The following is a 21,511-nucleotide window of genomic DNA, read 5'->3' on the forward strand; positions in this document are numbered from 1 at the left end:
TAAATGTTCTATTCAGAATCTTTCCGGTATTCTTTTTTTTTTACACATAACCCGGAAATATATGAATTAACCTTCGCCTCACATGTCATTGTGATTGTCAGTGTCAGGACAGTGTGGGACAGCACAACGTTTCAACATTGTTTAAACGTCAAGGAAAAACAATGACGAACGAAGAATGTCGTGTACTGTCGATACAAAGTACTGTCGTGTTTGGATACGTCGGAAACAAGAGTGCTTCATTCCCATTACAGGTAGAAACCACAAACTAAATCAACAGAACAATTTGTTTTTATCCTGTTTTTAACCTGTTTTTAATCATGCGCAACTTGCCAGAATATTCATCATGTTGAATGTGGGTAGTATTTGGAAGAAGAAGAAGAGATCTTTAAAGATCAAAGTCAACCTTTAGCTTTTCATACTCATGCACATGATGTAGTCACCAGCTGTCCTGCCTCTAGGCTAAGGACAGTCAGTCTGTTTCTGAAAACTGACACTAAGTTTTATGCGGTCAATATATCTCCAAAAAAAATAATTGGAAGTTTCTTCAGACCCACATTTTGACCAAAGAGCATTTTTAATGTTCATTAATGACATTATAACAATTGTACAAAATATTTTGTGTCTACACCTAGTCCAAATAATTATGATGACTTGAAGGGCTATTTTCATTTTTTGCTGTGACACCTTCCTATGACGATGTAGGAAGGTGTCACAGCAACAAATTAAAATAGCCTTTCAAGGCCTCATAATTATTCAGACTAGTTTACACCTAGAAAATAACAGAGGACAGTCAAACATGTCGAGGCAATCGGAGGCCTCTGTTGGTCAAATCACTCACTGATTTTGTCCTGGAGATCAATCTGCAGATATCTCTTCGTTGGTTTGTTCCTGTCTAGGAGCTCGGTGGTGGTCTCCAAGTACTCCATCATGATAACAGACTTCCAGATGTCCTAACACTCCTTTGGTGTTGGGTAGGAGATTGTCCATGGTGTTTGTGACGCATCTTTGTTAATCAAAGCATTAACAAAATTTCATTGGGGACATCATTTTATGTTACACATACATGTACAAAAATGTATGTGCAGGTGAAAAATTCTATGGCCTTACTAAGCAGAAAGCCATACAACATAAAATCCTGACTGTGAAGACAACTATTAATGACCTTAGTTACAGTAATGCAGTCAAGAGAAATTCAAGATGAGTAAAGAAATTATGACTTTTGACTTTTTTACATACTTTATGTAAGTAAGTAAGAGAAACTTTATTTTGATTTGACATATTGACAAACAAATTAAATGTATGCACTAATGAGCTTTTCACCGAATATAAAAACATATACAATAACAAACAAAACAAGGCATGCAGTATTTAAATAAATAGTATAATAAAACAGCACCACATTAACTCTAAAATATATATGTATCTTGTTTACATTAAAAGCATATATATCAGTGTATATGAAGCACTAAGACATACTATAAAGAAAAGAATAATTTATAAAAATTGGCAGCTAAAAATTTTAAGTAAACAATTTAAATTCTTGTAATTAATAAAAAGTAAAAAAAAAAGATCAATTGCAATGCAAGCTGTTTATGCAGCATAAAAAATATATAAAAAATTACCTGTAACATGTGTAAGCAGAGCAAAAACAGTCCGATCCACTCCAGGACTGAACAAGACTTCAAAATGTGTGAAGCTGCTTTCATTCTTAAGTGGTCCAGTAAACTGTTCCATAAAGAAACAGCAGCAAAGCTAAAAATTTCTTACCTTTGGTGTTTCCAAAATGTTACTGTTTCTAAAAGAATATTTAGTCTTTTTAATGAGAAGCAATTTTGGAAACATAAAGTAGCCAAATTATTCAAAATTTTGTAAGTCTCAGGTGCCATTGTCCTGATGCGTCTCACTTGTAGGGTTGGAACCTTTTACCTTTGCGTTCTCAAGAAGAGTCTCAGAGGATGATAAATAGTTGTCATAGACAAATCTTAATGCTCTCTCTTGTACCTTTTCTTGTTTTTTTAGAATTTTTCTCTGTACAAAAATGCAAAGCCAAAAGGCGAAAATTGAAATTACTCAAAATGAACGTATGGAAAATTGTAAGTTTGTTTAATCTGATTAGATAGGATCTAGTTCTCTTGAGAACATTCAGCTGTTGAGATACCTTTTTTCACAAGTTACTTATATGTGCATCAAATTTCAGTTGGTAATCAATATCAATTCAAAGTAACTTGACGGTTTCTTCACACAATTAAATATTTTTCTGAATTTTGATAGATAGATTTTTTGCAAAAGTTTTTTCCCTACAGCAATAACCTGAAATTGTTCAGGATTTGCCTGCGTCATATTTCCTTTGAACCACTCAATCAACACTTTAGACTCAGATTGTAATATCAATATGAGATGGTCATAATCAGGACTGCTGGAAGACAGTATTGTCCTCAGCATAATTGTATAAGGTACTGTTTTTAACAAAATAAAAAAAGTATTAATTATGAAGACATTAAACATGTTAAACAAAAGGGGCCCCAATATAGAACCCTTTTGGATGGCATCCTAGCTACTATTAACACTGTTGACTTTAATTTGCTGTTTACTGTCCGAAAAAAATGATTTTAACAAAGATACATACAGAATGTGAAGAAACACCATATGCTAATAATTTATCTAATAAAATATCATGAGGTAAACATTCGAAAGCTTTTGATAAATCCATAAGAACTGCAGCTATACAATCATTAAGTTTAGAAAAAAACAGGATGTCTAAGGGATACCATGTATAATGCTACCTTCAACACAATTTACCTGTACTGTTAAAAAAAACACTTGTTTTAAAACTTTATAATTGAAATGTGTTATGCCTCAGGCTTTAAATGTTCATAAAACAATACCAAGTATTGTCTATACTATAAATAATCACTGTAAAATAGTTTTAACTAGTGTTTTACTAAAAAAGATATATTTCAAAATCATTGGTCTATTTGTATTATGAAAAACACATTTCTAATATAAAGTTTAAACACTAGTAAATAGGGATTTAACAAATTCACTGTAACTTGTAAATTCATCATTTTTTTTCTTGAACAGTCTTTATCTAATAAATTAAACCACTCTTCTTCAATAGGTTTTTCAATTGTAAGAACTGAGCTATCTAAGTTTGATTTATTATTCATATTATTAGCTTTAGTCTTGTAAATTGTCTTTGAAAAGTTCCCAGTTTTGTCATTGATATCATTAATCATGTTAATGTAAAGGATATTGCTATCTTTTCTACATCTAAATAATAATCTATTATTCTGAACTTTAATTAACTGATCTAAAATAAACAGATAAGTCTATCGGTCAGGGGTTATATTTATACATGTGTATTTACATGATTTATGCATTTAAAATCTAATTATCTAGTATAGTTCTTGCCATACCTTTAAACTTTACCAGTTGCAAATTAAAGGTTTGTCTGTGCTCGAAGACACATTTTGTGGTTTAAACACAGCCTTATTTGTAAAATGCCTTCTGATGAACCCATTACTGCTTTTGAACAACGTAGTAATCTTGTCTTCTTCCTGTAGTTCTTCAGCAATAAGTTCCATAATTTCTTCATATTTTTCCTGGACCCATATATTACATTTTAGTTTTAATCAGTTATTTGAAGTATTCACTACTAACTTTATTTTGTAGGATAGCTAATGATTTCAAGATATCTGTGCCTGAGCAATTTCACTACAGTATGTGACTAACGACACTTGTTTAAAACTGTCCACTTAGTATTAATAAAAACATGAAAAAAGAAATTAACCTCAAACTTGTTCAATGTAACTGCTAATGCTTTTTATTTTTCTCTTTTTTTTTTCTAAAAAAATCATTTAAACAAAAAATGAATTAAACCGGGAATCTGTTAAAAAAATCATAATTATTTAATGATTTTGTGTAAAATCACTATTCAGAATCACTGATTTTATATCTTCACTAAAAAACAAACACTCAGAATAAAAAAAAAATAGATTTACAAAACTTCTATGTTATTTTTTCTCTGGTGGAAAGTATTGACAATATTACCTAGTAATGTGAAAGATTGTTGCAGCTATTACCATGTAAATGATTTTAATGTTTCACATATTTACAAGGTGAGTGATTCTGGATGAAACCTCAAGTAAAGTTGTCCCAATAGTATTATCTCCCCTTGCTTTTGTACAAAACCCTGTAAGCTTGACATACATTGCAGCTTCAATTGCAACATGTCTTTAATGTAACATATGATCAGGTATCTTTTATGGATAAGACTCCAAGTAAACAGTTTGGTGTAGCTATGTGTTTTAGATAGAAACAGAAGATTTTATAGACAATGTGTTTTTTCTTGATGCTACATGTACTTCATTGAACTCTGACATTTTCTTATTTTACTTGTAGGTCCTTGGTTTTGATGTTAGTACAATAAACTCAGTACAATTTTCTAACCATACAGGTAAAGTATGATTAAATTGATTAAAAAATTTTATAAGAAAAATCAAACAAATTTGTTCAATTTACGATCACAGTGCAGGGTTTGTGATAATGCACATTCAGCATGATCAGTTTTTCAATGCTAACAGTTATCATGTGACTAGTATCTCTTTCATCGAGTAAAAAGTCAGCCTTAAATAAGAAAAATTATGCAGAATAACTCCAGGATGGTCAGCACTAATAAAAGGTGATTATATTTATGAAAATTTGAATTACTATTCCTATTGTAATTGCAGACATAATTTGCAATATATTCTATGATTGAATAAAAGAATATACAGGGATACCACATTGAGACAGACAACCAAAAGACATCTGGAGGGTATCAAGTTTGTTCATAGATTTTTCAATCAGTAAAAAAAATAGCCATAAAAAAATTTAAGTAGAATAACACTAGACTGATAACCTGGAATTCAGGGGGATAATTTTATGCAAATTTTGAAATTTTGATTACACTTCCTATTATTAATACATTATACATAATTGGCAATATTTTCTATGAGTATAAGAAGGTATTGGACATACACCAATGAGAGAGAAAGACATCAGGACTTCATTAAGTTTGTTCAGTAAAAGTCATTTGGCTCCAGTTAGAGTTGGCCTAAGAATAAATATTAGATCGGATGATGCACTTTTTTAGTCTGATGTTTGACTATATCTTTAGCAAACAACAATCAATAGATATATGGTATAGCCTTGATTTAGTATATAATGTCATAACTTACTTTAACCATGTTCAAATTTTCTATTTCCATACAATGAGGGGAAGTGGAAAGATTTGTACAAAATCAAAATCTAGTCAGAACTGCTCATAATGTTAATGAAACTATAAAATATGATTTTATATGTTGATTGTTTGATTGATTTTTGCTTATTTAGCATCCAGTGGCAAATATTTCATGTGTATTCAAAATCAAAATTTCAAATAATAAAAATTGGTAGATTCTGCATTGTAAGTTTACCAGGATGAAGGTCAGGCCGGCAGGGAATTTGGACTGCCACTGAAAAATCAGGACATGTTTGATAGGGGCAGAAGTTTTGCCTTTTGACAAGTCCCCTATGTACCCTTTAAAAAGTTGTTGCAATAGGGTCTTTTATATGCAAAGAATATGGCACTCTCCCTACACAAAGCATTACTCTGTTTTGAGCAGAAGTTGCTCTATCATAAATTCTGTTTAGGCTAATGAAGGCCCCACTTCAACAATAATTTTACTGCTGGACGGGAGAAGTCCAAGGATAACCATATCTCTATACCCAGTCATCCATAGTATATGAACATGTAAACCATATTCAGATCAATGAACATGATACATTAACCTTCCTGACATGATTTTATATGTACCACATTGATATGTATAGTAATAATTACATTACATGTATGTTTCATTATAATACATTATTTTGATTGGCTAACAGCCATCTCGCGTCATTCTGAAATGAGCCTTCATTTCAAAATGAAATGTAACATTCATCATGACACGAGCTTCCACAATAAAGTGCACAGGTAAATAAAAGAAAAACTTGATAGAAATCGTGGTTTCATGATCCTAGCAAAAATATGTAATTATAAGTATTGAATGCTTCTTTTGGTAATTTTATAGGGTTGTAAAAGCGTTGACCATGTGCACATTTTTAGAATGAAGGGCTTCTGCGCTTCATACAAAATGTACTTCGGTCAATGCTTTTACGCCCCAATAAATTTACAAAAAGAAGCATTCAATTCTTAAATAAAAGACAAGAGATAGAAGATCGGACATCAATTTTCAAGTTAAAAAGGTCAGATATATATGTTTGCTTTATTCTTATTTTATAGTACAATGGTAATAAAGAAGTCTGATAACAGATTTTCTATTTATATCCTAAAGCAATCATGTGCTCAGGTATATTACAGAAACTTATAACAATGAATCTGTTCTCACACCAACACCATAAGGTGACACCAAGATGACCTTACATGTAGGGTGTACACAGATTATATAGAAGGTATAAAAGGCTTTCTCTAATTCTTATGCAATTTAACCCTTTCTGGACCCATTGTTTAGATAAAAAACAATCAATGTGTGGTTGATAATGATGTCAGTAGGTGATTGGCTAAGTTAAAAGATCATAACCTTTATCAGCTCTCTGATTGAATCAAAATGTGCTAACAGGTGTTAGAGAAATTGACATCTTTACATTTGTATGACATAGAAATCCAGATTGTGGAAGGCACTCCAAGGGGATTTTCTTTTATCAATGATGAAAATTAATTTGAAAACCATTAGGGAAACAGATTCTTACACAGTAACTCATGGATTATTGGATTTATCTAATTGAGGCTCAGACTTTAGAATTGATAATTTCACTACATTGACTTATCTCGATTGGTTAAATCCGATAATCCACTGGTACCAATGTAAGAGTCTATATATGTTTTAATGTCATGTTGTACTTAGAACATGCAATCAATCGTGCCATAACCAATGATTTAATAATGAAATATATATTATAAGAAACATTTTTTTATCAATTTTTTGTATTAAAGGCATAAAATAAATACTTGTCCTTGTGCTGGTCTATGTTAAACAGCACTGAAATCTGTTGACTATGAATCAATTTTTTTCACTTTTGTAGGTTATGGAAAATTCAAAGGACAAGTTTTGAATGATGAGGATGTTGAATGTTTATATGAAGGTCTTAAAGAAAACAATATACACAACTTTACTCATTTACTGACAGGTAAACTTTTCTTAATATTTGTGGAAGGCTGCAAATGTAAATATGAATCTATGAAAATGTGATTGACACACAGAATTGAGCCTGAGAAAGCCGTTGTTTGTAATACATGTAATATGTAATAACATGCAAATGTTTACCTACATTTCATTAAGACTTAATTACTGCATTGTACTGGTGCATGGCCTTCGGCTGTTTTCTGCTCTTTGCTCGGGTTGTTGTGTCTTTGACACATTTCCCATTTCCATTCTCAATTTTATTTTTTACAGAGACCCATTGGTGACCTTTGATTGTTTTCTGCTCTTTGGTCGGGTTGTTGTCTCTTTGACGCATTCCCAATTTCCATTCTCAATTGTACTGGGTTGTTGTCTCACTGCATCACTTGTGCAAATAATAAGAGTTTTAGGGTAAAATTATCTAGAGTTATCAATCTTTATTCACAAAATAAGGATGGAAATATCTATTTAAGGTTGAGTTAAGCCTCTTGAATTTATTATTAGAGGTTTATACATGTACTTACAATTCTGATTGTATTCAAAATGCCAGAAAATCTTGAAAATTTTTATGATTATGACTAATTTTATTTGTTTATTGGAATTTGAATAGAATAAATAAATGATCTTACAACACTCCATTCTACTTTCTATTCTGGTAATAATTTGATCAGCCAAAGAAATTTCAGTCTTCAAATTGTTTAACCTGTGCAACATTACGCCACAACATGAGGATCCAGAAGGGTCTTTGATACTGAAAGTAGAACAGAGCATTGTCAGACCCCTGTAAGTGAAAGCGTAGACACAGGATCGCTATTTCAATCAAAATGACTGATGGAACATCATACGTGTAGGAAAGAAGAAATGTCATGGTATCATTACTAATTGTGTGTAGAGATTAGATATATAATAAGTGTATTTTAAGACATTGATGCATTATAATTCTAGTCTGTAATTCATCCTGTAATTCATCCTGTAATTCATCCTGTAATTCTGTTCAGTTAAAATTATGTTGACTGAGTTAATTGACTTTTTAGCAGAACAAAATTACCAGACTTGAGAGTATAGCTATGAGTATCTATTTATCTGTTTTTAGGGTACATAGGATCCAAATCTTTCCTACAGAAGGTTGGAGATATAATAAAAGATATGAAGAAAACAAATCCTACACTGACATATGGCTAGTAACTACATTTATAATATTCAATTCTAAAGTCCAAACTGATGGTGTAGGATAGATCTTTAAAGAAATATTCTTAGTTTATTATATATCTATCCTTTATTCTGTTGATATTTCCTAATCAATTCACATATTTCAGCCAATAAATGATATAAAAATATAAGAATCAATAACCTATAATAACTGATTAAATATGTATTCTTATAAAAAAAATCTTTGTAAAGAAAATAACTTTCTTATTCATAAAAACATGGGGTATATGTGTGTGAGGTCACAATCAACAAATGATGAAACTTGCAACTTCAGTTGTGATTTGAATTAAGCTGGGGGTGTGAATTGATATTTCTGTGTGTCTTGCATGCTAGAAAATAAAATAAAAAATCTGTATAATACATGTAATACACATGTATACTTTTTAAATATTAAATATTAAAATAATTGGCATTCTTCAAATAGACTGGTTTTCATCCTTACAATTTTTGTTTGTAGTGTGTGATCCAGTGATGGGAGACAATGGTAAAATGGTAGGTTGTCATGGTAATCACATTATGGTAATGTTATTAGGTTTTGCTATATATAAACAGATGTGAATATAATCAGAGAACAAGATATGAGATACTTCCATAAAAGGACAACGTGAGATGGTGTTTAAGTTTGAAAACAGTTTTGGCACTTACTATGACTTAAAGTATGTGTTATTTGCAGATATTTTAGCTTGAGCCTATTCATGAGGTAAATTTTTGTAAATCAGTAATTTCCTATGCATTAATTAAAAATGAAAATATAGAACCACAGGACTCTCCACCAGATATATGATATATATATATTTCTCTAATTCTTCGTCAATTTATCCCTTTCTGCACCCATTGTATAAAAAAATTTAATCAACGTGTGGTTCGTTTGATCTCAGTTCATCATGGTATGACGTCGAATTTTCTTGCTTTCCTCTGAATTTCCTATTGTGACGGCATGAAAAAAAGCGACCATGTCTGATGACGTCACATAGAAAGAACACATCTTTTTGCAGATCATTTGAAAAGAAGGAATAACTTTGCCTGCATATTGTTAGAAAATCATTAGAGAAACAGATTCCACCACCAAATCTCGTGTAATACGATATTTATCCACTCTCGACAGTTAAATTTTAAATATTTAAAACGCTCGGCGAGCCTCGCGTTTTAAATTTGAAAATTTAACTGTCTCGAGTGGATAAATATCGTATCACACTCGATGCAATGGTAGAATCTATATATATATAAGCTGAAGAGGTATAAGACCAACATGCACTTTTGGTCAGACAATTATATGCATGGCAAGAAAATAATTATATTAAAATAACAGTTATGTAGAAGCTTACAATGAAGGTCTTTATTCTGAATCAAAATGTACAATATCATAATAATTATAAAATTTATTATTGATTTGAAAATATGGGTAATCCTTATCATTGCTGGTATACCACACACACTGCATCATCCTCCAAAAATATCCAACATTTTTTTTCAGTTTTACTCTTCAGAAGATGAAAATAAGTTATAAAGGAACCAAAAAATGCTGAATTAAACGAATTGTAGAATTTCATGGTGCTGATTGCTTTCATCAAAGTGGTATTTGAAAATCAGATGTATAGAATTGCATATATTTTGTCCTTTTTTAAGAAAAAAAACACATATTTTTATGGCCTTATCTAGCTGTATTACTTTTTAGTATGTTCCAGAGGAGTTGTTACCTGTATATAAAGAAACCATAATTCCTCTAGCTGATATCATTACACCAAACCAATATGAAGCTGAGTAAGTCATTTCAGTTGTGATTGTTTGTAAAGACTTCATGAAATAGATCTAGAGATTGAAGCAATCAATTAAAAAGTGTTGCTATACATATAAAATAAGGAGATGTCCACCAGGTCTGAATGTCTTCAACACGCTAATTGACAATACAACTATAACTTAACCATGAAATTAATAATTATGTTTGAATTGCACTTCATAAAAAAGCTAGACATGTTTAATATTTATTTATACTGATCAATTAAATATAATACAATCAGATTGTTAGTATCAAACTGATTGCCCTATTTATCATGCCATGAGACATGATGAAAGGTTTGAGCATTGAGTGTTCAAACAAATCCGGCTTCATTGTACTTTCAGTTCCAAAGGCTGAAAAAGAAACAAGTTGAGAAGTGTTTTATCTAACTCTTTAGTTAATCAGTAAACAGACAAAGCAACATGAAGTAAAAAGTAACTGAAATACGGTGAAAAATATGTGCAACAACAAAGGGCTTTGTCACACTAAGGACCTTTTACAATTAAAAAAGACTAAAAAGTGACAAAATTAACAAAAATACAGTATTTAAACAACTATACAAAACAAAAACCACCTCAAATGAAAAATGTGATTTAGAATAATGTCCATTAAAACATGTAGAACTAATTATCAGATCAACAGAATATGCAATAAAAACTGATTAAATTTTGTGCTAATTTGGGTTGTCTCCCTTTGACTAATCTTTAGTTAGTTCCCCTTGAGTCAAATTTTGATTGTACTGTAAATTCAGAAATTATTGCGAAAAATGCGACAGGGCTATAATCGCAATAATTAAGACTCGCATTTTGAATTTTTTCGACATGAATTAACAGGATTTTTCTCAATATCGCAAAATTAAAATCGCATTTTAGTCTAAAATGACAAAATCGCAATAATAAATGCACGCAACAATTTCTGAATTTACAGTATTTAGAATTTTATCACTGTCCTGCTGGTTTAAAGATAAGGAGAGTCGACTATTACATATATAAAAAAAGTCAAGTAAATGTTTGTTTCAGCTGTGAAACCTTCCATTTACAGATTGTTGACAGGGAGATCTATAAGCAATGAAGAAGATGCTCTGCTGGCAATGGAAGATCTCCACAACATGGGCCCACAGACTGTTGTTATTAGTAGTAGTAAACTTGGAAGTAATGGTACAATAATGAGCCTAGCTAGCACAGTTAAAAGTAAGTTCTGTAACGTTAACAGTCCACAGACTGTTGTTATAAGTAGTATTAACCTTGGTAGTAATGGTACCATAATGAGCCTAGCTAGCACAGTTAAAAGTAAGTTCTGTAACAGTCCACAGACTGTTGTTATAAGTAGTAGTAACCTTGGTAGTAATGGTACCATAATGAGCTTGGCTAGCACAGTAAAAAGTAAAGTTCTGTAACAGTCCACAGACTGTTGTTATAAGTAGTAGTAACCTTGGTAGTAATTGATTGATTGATTGTTGGTTGCTTAACGTCCAGTGGCAAATATTTCATGCATATTCAGGACGAGAACAAGTTAACAATAAATACAATAGGTAGGTTCTGTAATAGGGGCTTCCGGGATTAAGGTCGGAGAAATTTAGACTGCCACAGGAAATGAGGGTATATTGGATAGGGACAGAAATTTAGCCTTGCAACAGGTCACCTACGGACCCCTCAAAGAGTTGTTGCAAGGGTTCTTAACGTGCAAAGAGCGTGGCACTCTCTTTACACGAGGCATCGGATTTAAAGTCCCCATTCTGACCGGACGTTCTTGGTAGTAATGGTACCATAATGAGCCTAGCTAGCACAGTTAAAAGTAAGTTCTGTAACAGTCCACAGACTGTTGTTATAAGTAGTAGGAACCTTGGTAGTAATGGTACTATAATGAGCCTAGCTAGCACAGTTAAAAGTAAGTTCTGTAACAGTCAACAGACTGTTGTTATAAGTAGTAGTAACCTTGGTAGTAATGGTACAATAATGAGCCTAGCTAGCACAGTTCAAAGTAAGTTCTGTAACAGTCAACAGACTGTTATTATAAGTAGTAGGAACCTTGGTAGTAATGGTACTATAATGAGCCTAGTTAGCACAGTAAAAAGTAAGTTCTGTAACAGTCCACAGACTGTTGTTATAAGTAGTAGTAACCTTGGTAGTAATGGTACAATAATGAGCCTAGCTAGCACAGTTAAAAGTAAGTTCTGTAACAGTCAACAGACTGTTGTTATAAGTAGTAGTAACCTTGGTAGTAATGGTACCATAATGAGCCTAGCTAGCACAGTTAAAAGTAAGTTCTGTAACAGTCAACAGACTGTTGTTATAAGTAGTAGTAACCTTGGTAGTAATGGTACCATAATGAGCCTAGCTAGCACAGTTAAAAGTAAGTTCTGTAACAGTCCACAGACTGTTGTTATAAGTAGTAGTAGTAACCTTGGTAGTAATGGTACAATAATGAGCCTAGCTATCACAGTTAAAAGTAAGTTCTGTAACAGTCCACAGACTGTTGTTATAAGTAGTAGTAACCTTGGTAGTAATGGTACCATACTGAGCCTAGCTAGCACAGTTAAAAGTAAGTTCGGGTAACAATTCAAGCTGGTTCCAAAAAATCATTGACAATATTTGTCTTAATTTGTACTCAACATTTGTATACTTTTTAACATAGCACTAATACATGTAGTTGCTTCATGCAGTTGTTTTACCTATTGCCATCATTTGTTGTCATCTTAAATTTGTTACAGAATTTTTTCCTCTGAATCTACCAGACTTAATGTTACCAAACGTCACCTGAACATTTCCTAGGGGGATCTAGTTTGAAAATTGTATCCAGGAATTTGATCCAATGACAAACATGACCATTGTTGCTAAAAGAGTAAAAAAGGGGGTAAAACTGATTTATAAATCAAAAACTAAAGCATAAATAAAAAAACTGCCATGTTTAAATTATCAGTGGGCTAGATCTATGGATCTTTTCAACCATATAGGACAAAGCATTTCAGAGATATTGTCCCTGAAATGTAAGTATAGACCGTATATGAGTTTTGATGAAAACAAATACTTGAGGGTCTTTTGAGTTGATTTCTGTTTTGTGATTCCAAGTATTTAAGAATTATCAGTGGTGTATGTTAGCATAATTGTGCCAACAACGTCTTGTTTAAACAGATGTATATATCATAATTGACAATATTTGTGCTTTTAGATGGCTGCAAAGAAAAATTCAAGATAGAGTTTAAACTCTTACCAGCCAGATTTGTAGGAACTGGTGATTTATTTGCAGCCTGCTTAATGGCATGGATGCAGACAGATAAAAAGTTACAGGTAAATATTAACAAATAGATAAATTTCTTTTAGTCCACCTCAAGTACAACCATTAGATAAGTGTTTACTGTCAAGGTAGAAAACAATTCATCATTTTAGAACCAGCAGTATTTAAATTCAGGAGCTTTAGCCATAAGAAATTTCCAATTAGCTAGATAACTGAAATAAAATGTCGTAGATGAAAACCATATCTCTGTTATAGATTTTAAAAGCAACCAAGTATTATATAGAGGTTTTCATTTGCCTTCTTAGAATTGGTAATTTTAAAGTGGAACAGTGCTGATTTGCATATATGTATTAAATAGAGAATATCATACATCTTTTTCAAAATCACATCCATATCAACTGGAGACACCTATATAATCCCAAGAGCTCTGCTCGAGGAATTCTATTGGTTGAGGGTTGATACGGTGTGTGATATTAAAAAAGCCATATCATATACACTTTATGATATACATTTGAACCTCAAGTAGATGTTTCTCATGTGACATGACATAATACAAATTAGGTGTTTGATAAAGCCTTTGCAACAGTGACTGACATTATGACATGATGTCATACAAATTAAAGGTGTGATAAAGCCTTTGCAGCCATGACTGATATCGATATCATCAACGATGGCTGATAAAGCATAATTGCTATTGATCATATTGCACATACAATTTATCTGTATTTATTATATACTTAGTAGTAGATACAGGCTAGGTGAACTCTATGTGTAAAACATTCAATTGCAATCATGCTGTATCAAACATCCGTGATGATATTTATATCAGTCAAAGTTACAAAAGCTTTATCAAACCCCTAAACTCTTTAATTTCACGTCATTGATATCAATCATGGTTGAATTACATTATCTCATGTGAAAAAAAACCCAATCAACTTGAAATATATGATAAAGCAGAGCTCTAGGGACTGTATTGATGTCTCAGGTGTGGTATTGAAAAAGCCATATGATATTTAAGAAATAATTCATGGAAGCCATAGATTTGTTGGAAATTTACACATGGCCTGGGCCCTGATATTTGAATTTTATCCTGAGCGTTAGGGAGGGATAAAATTAACGAATATCACGGCCCAGGCCATGTATATCAAACATCCGTGGCTGTTCTATTTTACTCCCTGTAAGATAAAAGCTACAAATTTCAAATAAATCTAAGTCTTAAAATTGAGAATTGAAATGGGGAATATATCAAAGAGACAACAACCTGACCAAAGAGCAGACAACAGACAAAGCTTAAGGTCACCAATGGGTCTTCAACGCAGCGAGAAAATACTGCACCCAGAGGTGGTCCTAAACTGGCCCCTAAATAAAATTGTGTACTAGTTTAGTGAAAATGGACATCACACTAAACTCCAAAACATATAAATGAACTAAAATTAAAAAAACATACAAGACTAACAAAGGCCAAAGGCTCCTGACTTGGGACAGGCACAAAATGCGGTGGGGTTAAACATGTTTTGTGAGATCTCAACCCTCCCCCATACCTCTAGCCAATGTAGAATAGAGAAACACATAGCAATACGCACAGTAAAACTCAGTTTTAAAGAAGTCTGAGTCCGATTTCAGAATAGGTAACAAAAGAAACTAAGCAACATGACAATGATACATAAATTAACAAAGGACTACTAGCAGTTACTGACATGCCAGCTCCAGACCTCAATTAAACTGATTGAATTACATGAATTATTTCTTAAATAACAACTAGAAAAAAATGTGTTCAATTCTCATAATTCTTAACCCAACGTTTTTTTTTCTCTTTGGCTACTATTTACTGTTAAATCCAGAGTTGACATGTCTTAACTACGGAGTGAGCCGCCATGTTGCCTTGCTGAAATACAAAAACATGCGAATAATGCAATAGAACATAAAATGAAACAACATCTACCTCAAAATTCAATTTTAATGCAATATTATCTGAACTTATGAGGTAAACGTAACAGAAAACGTTCAGCTTGAGAGTTTTCATTCGTATAACGTCATGTTATGACTTGACGTTAATGCGCCGAGATCATTCGTGAAATTTGGCGGAATTTTAGTTTATTTTGATTTTATACATTTTTTAAGCTCTTGTGCATTGATTCTTTTTGTTATGCATTAGAATAGGAATAACAGTTCTGTTGGGTTTATTTTTAATTTCAAATTGAACACAACGAAATCAACATAGTGTTTGCACAAAGGTTTCGAAACATGTGGATTTTACGTGGGAGGTAAATAGTAACAGCCACCAATATGCACATCTCTGAGTCTGCGCTAAGTATAGATATATCGAGAATTTTATCATGGTGTTGTTTACAAAGCGAAAGAAGCACATCATATTAGAATCTCTATGTACTACTAAGTATATAATAACTGAGTTTATCATGTTGATTACGTAGAGAATGATATTATTTTATTGGACACATTCCTTTCCTGTCCTTTATATATTATTTTTCAGGTAGCTTTAGAGAAAACTTTATCTACCTTACAAGCTGTGATTAAAAGAACACTCACGTATGCTCAAGGTATTTTGTTTTTAACATGACAGATAGAATAGCTATTAATCAATTTTAAACAAACTTATTTGATATTTATTTATTTAACATACATTAAAAGGAAAACATGTTTTACATCATCATATATCATAAAATTAAGAATTGATTAGATTTGAGAGGAGTATAGACATAAAGGGTTACTTTGAAAATAATGACAAAAATGTTACTTGAATAAATTATTTTATACATCTTTGAAAGAATAAGTAATGCCACTTATTCAAGGAACATATTTAATTGTTTTGGGTTACAAATCATAAATAACTTCAAGTCTTAATTAATTCACAAGTTTCTATCTATTTATATCTGTCTACCTTCAAGATTTTCAAGGAAAACGATATTTTTATAGTCCCAAAAGACCATTATTTGACCCAGAAGCGTCAATATGAAAGATAAGTGCGTCAGAAAGGCAATTAGTGTTTCAGAAGGATTAGATTTTATATTTCATGGGAAAAATAACCAGATGACTGTAAAAATTTGTTAAAACTAGTAAAATCAGTATAATTAAGACACCTAAAACAATTATATCTAGAAAAGTTACTTATATAAGTTATTATTAAAATAGCCTTGTTTTCAACATTACTTGTATAGGTAATTTCAAAGTTACTTGTTTAACTCATTGGCCCCTGTAGACACGGATATGCGTCATTTTTACTTTCGTTTTGCTCCCTGGTGACGCATATGTGCGTCTGAATCCGCCATTTTGTATTTCCCGAAAGACGCATATAAGCGTCATTTTGGTTGGGTCCCGTTTTTGTTAAACCTCTTCTGATTGGTTCCTAGTAGAAGGATGGCTTTAGAGTCACATGATTCTCTAATGAATATTTATGAGATTTAACACGTGGCACAGTTTTCATTCATAAAATACACATCGGAATTTTACTACAAAGTCATTGATCTGTGAAACGTAAACAATGGCCGGCGAAATCGACTTTCACTTTGATACTAGCTCAGATGAGGGTGAATTTGAAGGATTTACGCCAGAAGATGTAATTCAATCAATAGAGAAGGGTGCACAGTTGCACCAGATCAATGAGGATGAACTGTCTGACATTAGTTTTGACGAAGATGACGAAGACGAAAGTCAAAGTGAAAGTGGAAGTGACGACAGCGAAGATGAATGGACTGATGCCTTGTCACAAATTGATTTGCCTGTATTTACTGAATCTGTGGGACCAACAACTGCAATGACAGCTGACAGAAATGAACTAGATTTCCTGAATTTAATGTTTCCAACAGTGATCTTTGAAATTCTAGTCGCACAAACTAACTTATATGCCAAGCAGCTACAAGAAAAAGCAGGCAAACCTGACACTCAGTGGTCGGATACCACAGTGGTAGAAATGAAGGCATATATAGGAATAAGACTCTACATGAGCATCCTTCAACTTCCAACAATGGAAATGTACTGGTCTAAAGATTTTATGTTTGGAAATTTGTTTGTTCCTAATATTATGCCCAGAGACCGGTTTGATAAACTATTTCAGTACTTTCATGCGAATGATAAAACTACCAATCCTCCCAGAGGAATCCCAGGACATGACCGTTTGCATCATGTCAGAACAATATTAGAAATTGTCAATAAGAACTGTATTGATAACTACAAGCCTCATCAGAATACTAGTGTTGATGAGGCAATGATTGCATTCCGTGGCAGACTTGGTTTTAGACAATATTTACCAGCTAAACCAACTAAATACGGCATCAAAGTTTGGATGCGTGCTGACTCAGAGAATGGATATTGCAATGAATTTGAAATTTATACAGGGAAAACTGGAGATACCCAAAACCATGAGCTTGGTCTTACCTCTAGGGTGGTAGTTAACTTGACTCGTAGACTAGAGAACAAGAATCACATCGTAAATATTGATAATTATTTCACAAGTTTTGACCTGTTCAAAATTTTAAAGGGAAAGAAGATTTATGCTAGAGGGACTGCAAGATCCAATAGGAAAAATTTTCCTAAAGCTCTACATGCTAAATGTGTGAAGAATCCAGGGGAGAAAAAGGTGGTTCAAAGAGGGAGGATTACAGCTTATGCTTGGAAAGACAAGAAAGTGATTTTTTTCTTGTCCTCAGCTGATGATCCAACTTTAGACAACCTTCAAGTTCAGCGTAGACAGAAAGATGGTACTCAAAAAATGGTTGCCAGTCCATCTGTCGTACAAAATTACAATGTCAAAATGAATGGTGTGGATAAAGCAGACCAAACTAGAACAGAATATCCAACTTATCGAATGTGCAAAAGGTGGTGGACATACATTTTTTATTTTCTTCTAGACCTCTCAATTGCAAACTCTTTTATTTTAATGAAAGAGTCTCCAAACCATAACTTAATGACAAATACTGGAAAGAACAAAGTAAGATCATTGCTTAGCTTCAGAATGAACTTAGCAAAGCAACTCACAGGAAATTTCAGGGGCAACAGAAAAAGAAAACGTTTATCAAATATTGATCCTCAGGAAGTTGAACATTGGCCTTGTGAAAATGACAAAAGGGGACGTTGCAAACAATGTTTTTCTAACAAAGTGAGAAAAGATGTAAAAATCAAATGTAGTGGATGTGATGTCTTTCTTTGTCTCAGCTGTTTCAGAGAATTTCACAAGAAATAATGGATAAATATATGGAAAATTATTACAAAACTACAATATAGTGCAATAAACAAGGAAATAAAAATAAAAGTCAGAATGTATTAATTTTTATTTTACTTTATTTATAAAATATAACATATTATTGAAACAAAAAACAAAACACAACAATTATATCTGTTTGATAAATATTTTTAATTATTTTTTTAAAATACACCTATGTTTACAATCTATGGCAGCCATTTTCCTTCAGGGAGAGAGATGCTGCTGTTGAAAATCTAATCAGGAATATAGTGCAGTTATCTAAAAATAGATTCAGGAGGCAATGAGTTAAGTAATGCCCTCGACTGATTACCAATCAGTTTTGGATAATATTGTTTGTCTTTTTTCCTTTTAAATTACATCCTTTGGATTAAGATTAAGATACATTTTTATTTGAACTACCAACAAAGGAAAACTTGCCATATGTGACAAATACTAGAAAGAAGTCTGGCTTCTCTGTCAAAATTCCTCATGGCATGTAAAAGACCTCCGGTTTTAGGGTCAATAGGAACCTGATGTTCAGTGGTTGTCGTTTGTTGATGTGGTTCATAAGTGTTTCTTGTTTCTTGTTTTTTATATAGATTAGACCATTGATTTTCCTGTTTAAATGGTTTTACACTAGTTATTTTTGGACACTTTATAGCTTGCTGTTCCGAGTGAGCCACGGCTCCTTGTTGAAGGCCATACTTTGACCTATAATGACTTACTTTACAAATTGTGACTTGGATGGAGAGTTGTCTCATTGGCACTCATACCACATCTTCTTATATCTAAATATCAGGTCACAGCATTTATTGATTTATTGAAATTTGGCAAAATTTTAGTTTCCAGATATGTCTTAACCTATATAGCCATCTTTTACCAAATTTGGTTCAATAATTTTCTTTTGTGATGAAATATTAATACTTTACTTAAATAGACTTTCATCATATAACATTGATCCTATTGTATTTATCTATTACAGAACAAGCAGGGCCTGGTAATACACCAAACTCAGCACAGATGGAACTAAGACTAGTACAAAGTAAAAAAGACATTGAGAACCCTAACATTATCTATAAAGCTGTGCCACTTTGATGAAGGGCTATTGTTAGATATTTATTTATTGTTAAACTAGTGAATCCATTCCATCATCATAACACAGATACATGTTCATAGCTTCCAATGATTCTTGACATATAACCTCATTATTCCATAGCAAATGAACCTTTCGAAAATGCTTAGTCAGTTATGAAATAGTAGTGAGCAAATATGATCAAAACACCGTTAATTTACAAAATCATCTATGAGTTCAGATTTCTGGTGATGATGAATTTATTCTCTTCTCTAATATTGTCTAAATTGAAGTGAAGAAAATTAAATAGAAATTTTACTGTTATATATATTATTAGTTTAGATGCAGATCTTTATTCATTTCCTCCAATGTAACATTGTCAGTGAGTTAGCAGGTTAGAGTGTCATTAAACCATTGTATATATATATATATATATATATATATATATATATATAAAGATGTTGTTTTTAAGAGAGGCACTAATTTCGACCAAAACAATTGTATGCTGTGTCTTCCTGCTTTTCTTAATAAAGTGTACTAGATTGGTGTAAGATTAACACTGAATCAACAAAAAATTAGAATTTATCATATTTGCTATTATACAATATTCAACCTGTTATGTTTTACTTTTAGCTGCTTTTTAAAAATGTTTCTGTCAAACTTAACAAGTAGATGTAGGTACCTTTGATTCATATCTAATTTGCTGTTTAAATAAAACCAATTTAGGCTTAGTCGTGGGTCTCATTGGGGTGTAGTGTAATTGTGATCCAGGATTAGCTATTTTTTGTAAGCATTACATGTGAAAGTCAAAATATTTGGTGTGAAAAAGGGAAACAAAGTCGGGCGGGACACATGCAATTACAAACCCTATTATTATAATGATAAGTGGGATACAGGATTTTGACAAAACAATAATTGAGATCCAGGATCAAACCCCCCAATGAGACCCCCTTAGTCATTTATTTTATTCTATTATATTTTTTAATTTATTACAATAAGCCAAAATTATATTTCCTGACAACAAAACCAGTCTGGTTCTACAGAACAAACTCAAATTGGTAAATTAAAATGATATTTTCATTGAAGTGCACTTCAAATTATGAGGGTCCTATATCACAGAATTAGGTGCACTGCATTGTCATTATTTACTTTACAATTGTATTTATTGAATGCTTGTGACATTTTATTTCATCAGAACAAAAAGATGCTGTTGATATATTTTTATAAAAATAATTAACAATTGAATTCAAAGTGTTTTGTGTTTATCCATAAAATTGTCTGACAATCAAATGACAATAAAAAAGCTGATATTTTTCAGCCCCCTGTCGTAGTGGAGGAGGCAGTTGTACCCTTGTCCGTCTGTCTATCCATCCATCATGTTCTGTCTGTCCTTCTGTACTTATGTACCTCCCGAAATTGGTTTCTATTCTCTAAATTTAGCATGCCTCCATGAAACTAATACACAATGCTTATTACCACAAAACACAGATCAATTTTGAATTTGGGCGGCGTCATTTATACCTTTCATGCCATTTACAAATGTAAAAAATGCTAAATTTTTGTTTCCGTTCTCAAACTTTAGTTTGCCTCCGCCAAATGTTATTAATCTAATACACAATATAATTGAAATGGAAATGTGGAATGTGTCAAAGAGACAACAACCAGACCGAAGAGAAGAAAACAGTCGAATGCCACCAATGGCTCTTCAATACAGCGAGAAAATCCCTCACCTGGATTCGTGCTTCAGCTTGCCCCTAAACAAAATTGTGTACTAGTTCAGTGATAATGGACGTCATACTAAACTCCGAAATATATAA

The 21,511-nt window shown here is 32.2% G+C and overlaps 1 protein-coding gene across 2 annotated transcripts; it reads left to right on the plus strand.

The window, feature by feature from the left end:
- Positions 1–122: 122 nt before the first annotated feature.
- LOC127725415 (pyridoxal kinase-like) lies at positions 123–20,939 on the plus strand. Of its 2 annotated transcripts, XM_052232349.1 has the most exons (11): positions 168–251; positions 4,402–4,456; positions 6,308–6,374; positions 7,108–7,212; positions 8,299–8,382; positions 8,872–8,906; positions 10,090–10,175; positions 11,233–11,381; positions 13,360–13,478; positions 15,917–15,983; positions 19,605–20,939. In XM_052232349.1, the coding sequence occupies exons 3-11, from the start codon at positions 6,365–6,367 to the stop codon at positions 19,715–19,717; spliced, it is 768 nt and encodes a 255-aa protein (XP_052088309.1). In that variant the 5' UTR covers positions 168–251; positions 4,402–4,456; positions 6,308–6,364; the 3' UTR covers positions 19,718–20,939. The 2 variants fall into 2 exon arrangements, with proteins under 2 accessions (XP_052088308.1, XP_052088309.1); XM_052232348.1 differs by lacking the exon at positions 6,308–6,374 and having other exon boundaries at positions 123–251.
- Positions 20,940–21,511: the final 572 nt, after the last annotated feature.

This window comes from Mytilus californianus, unplaced genomic scaffold (assembly GCF_021869535.1).
Source record: "Mytilus californianus isolate M0D057914Y unplaced genomic scaffold, xbMytCali1.0.p SCAF_15, whole genome shotgun sequence".
Lineage (NCBI taxonomy): Eukaryota > Metazoa > Mollusca > Bivalvia > Mytilida > Mytilidae > Mytilus > Mytilus californianus.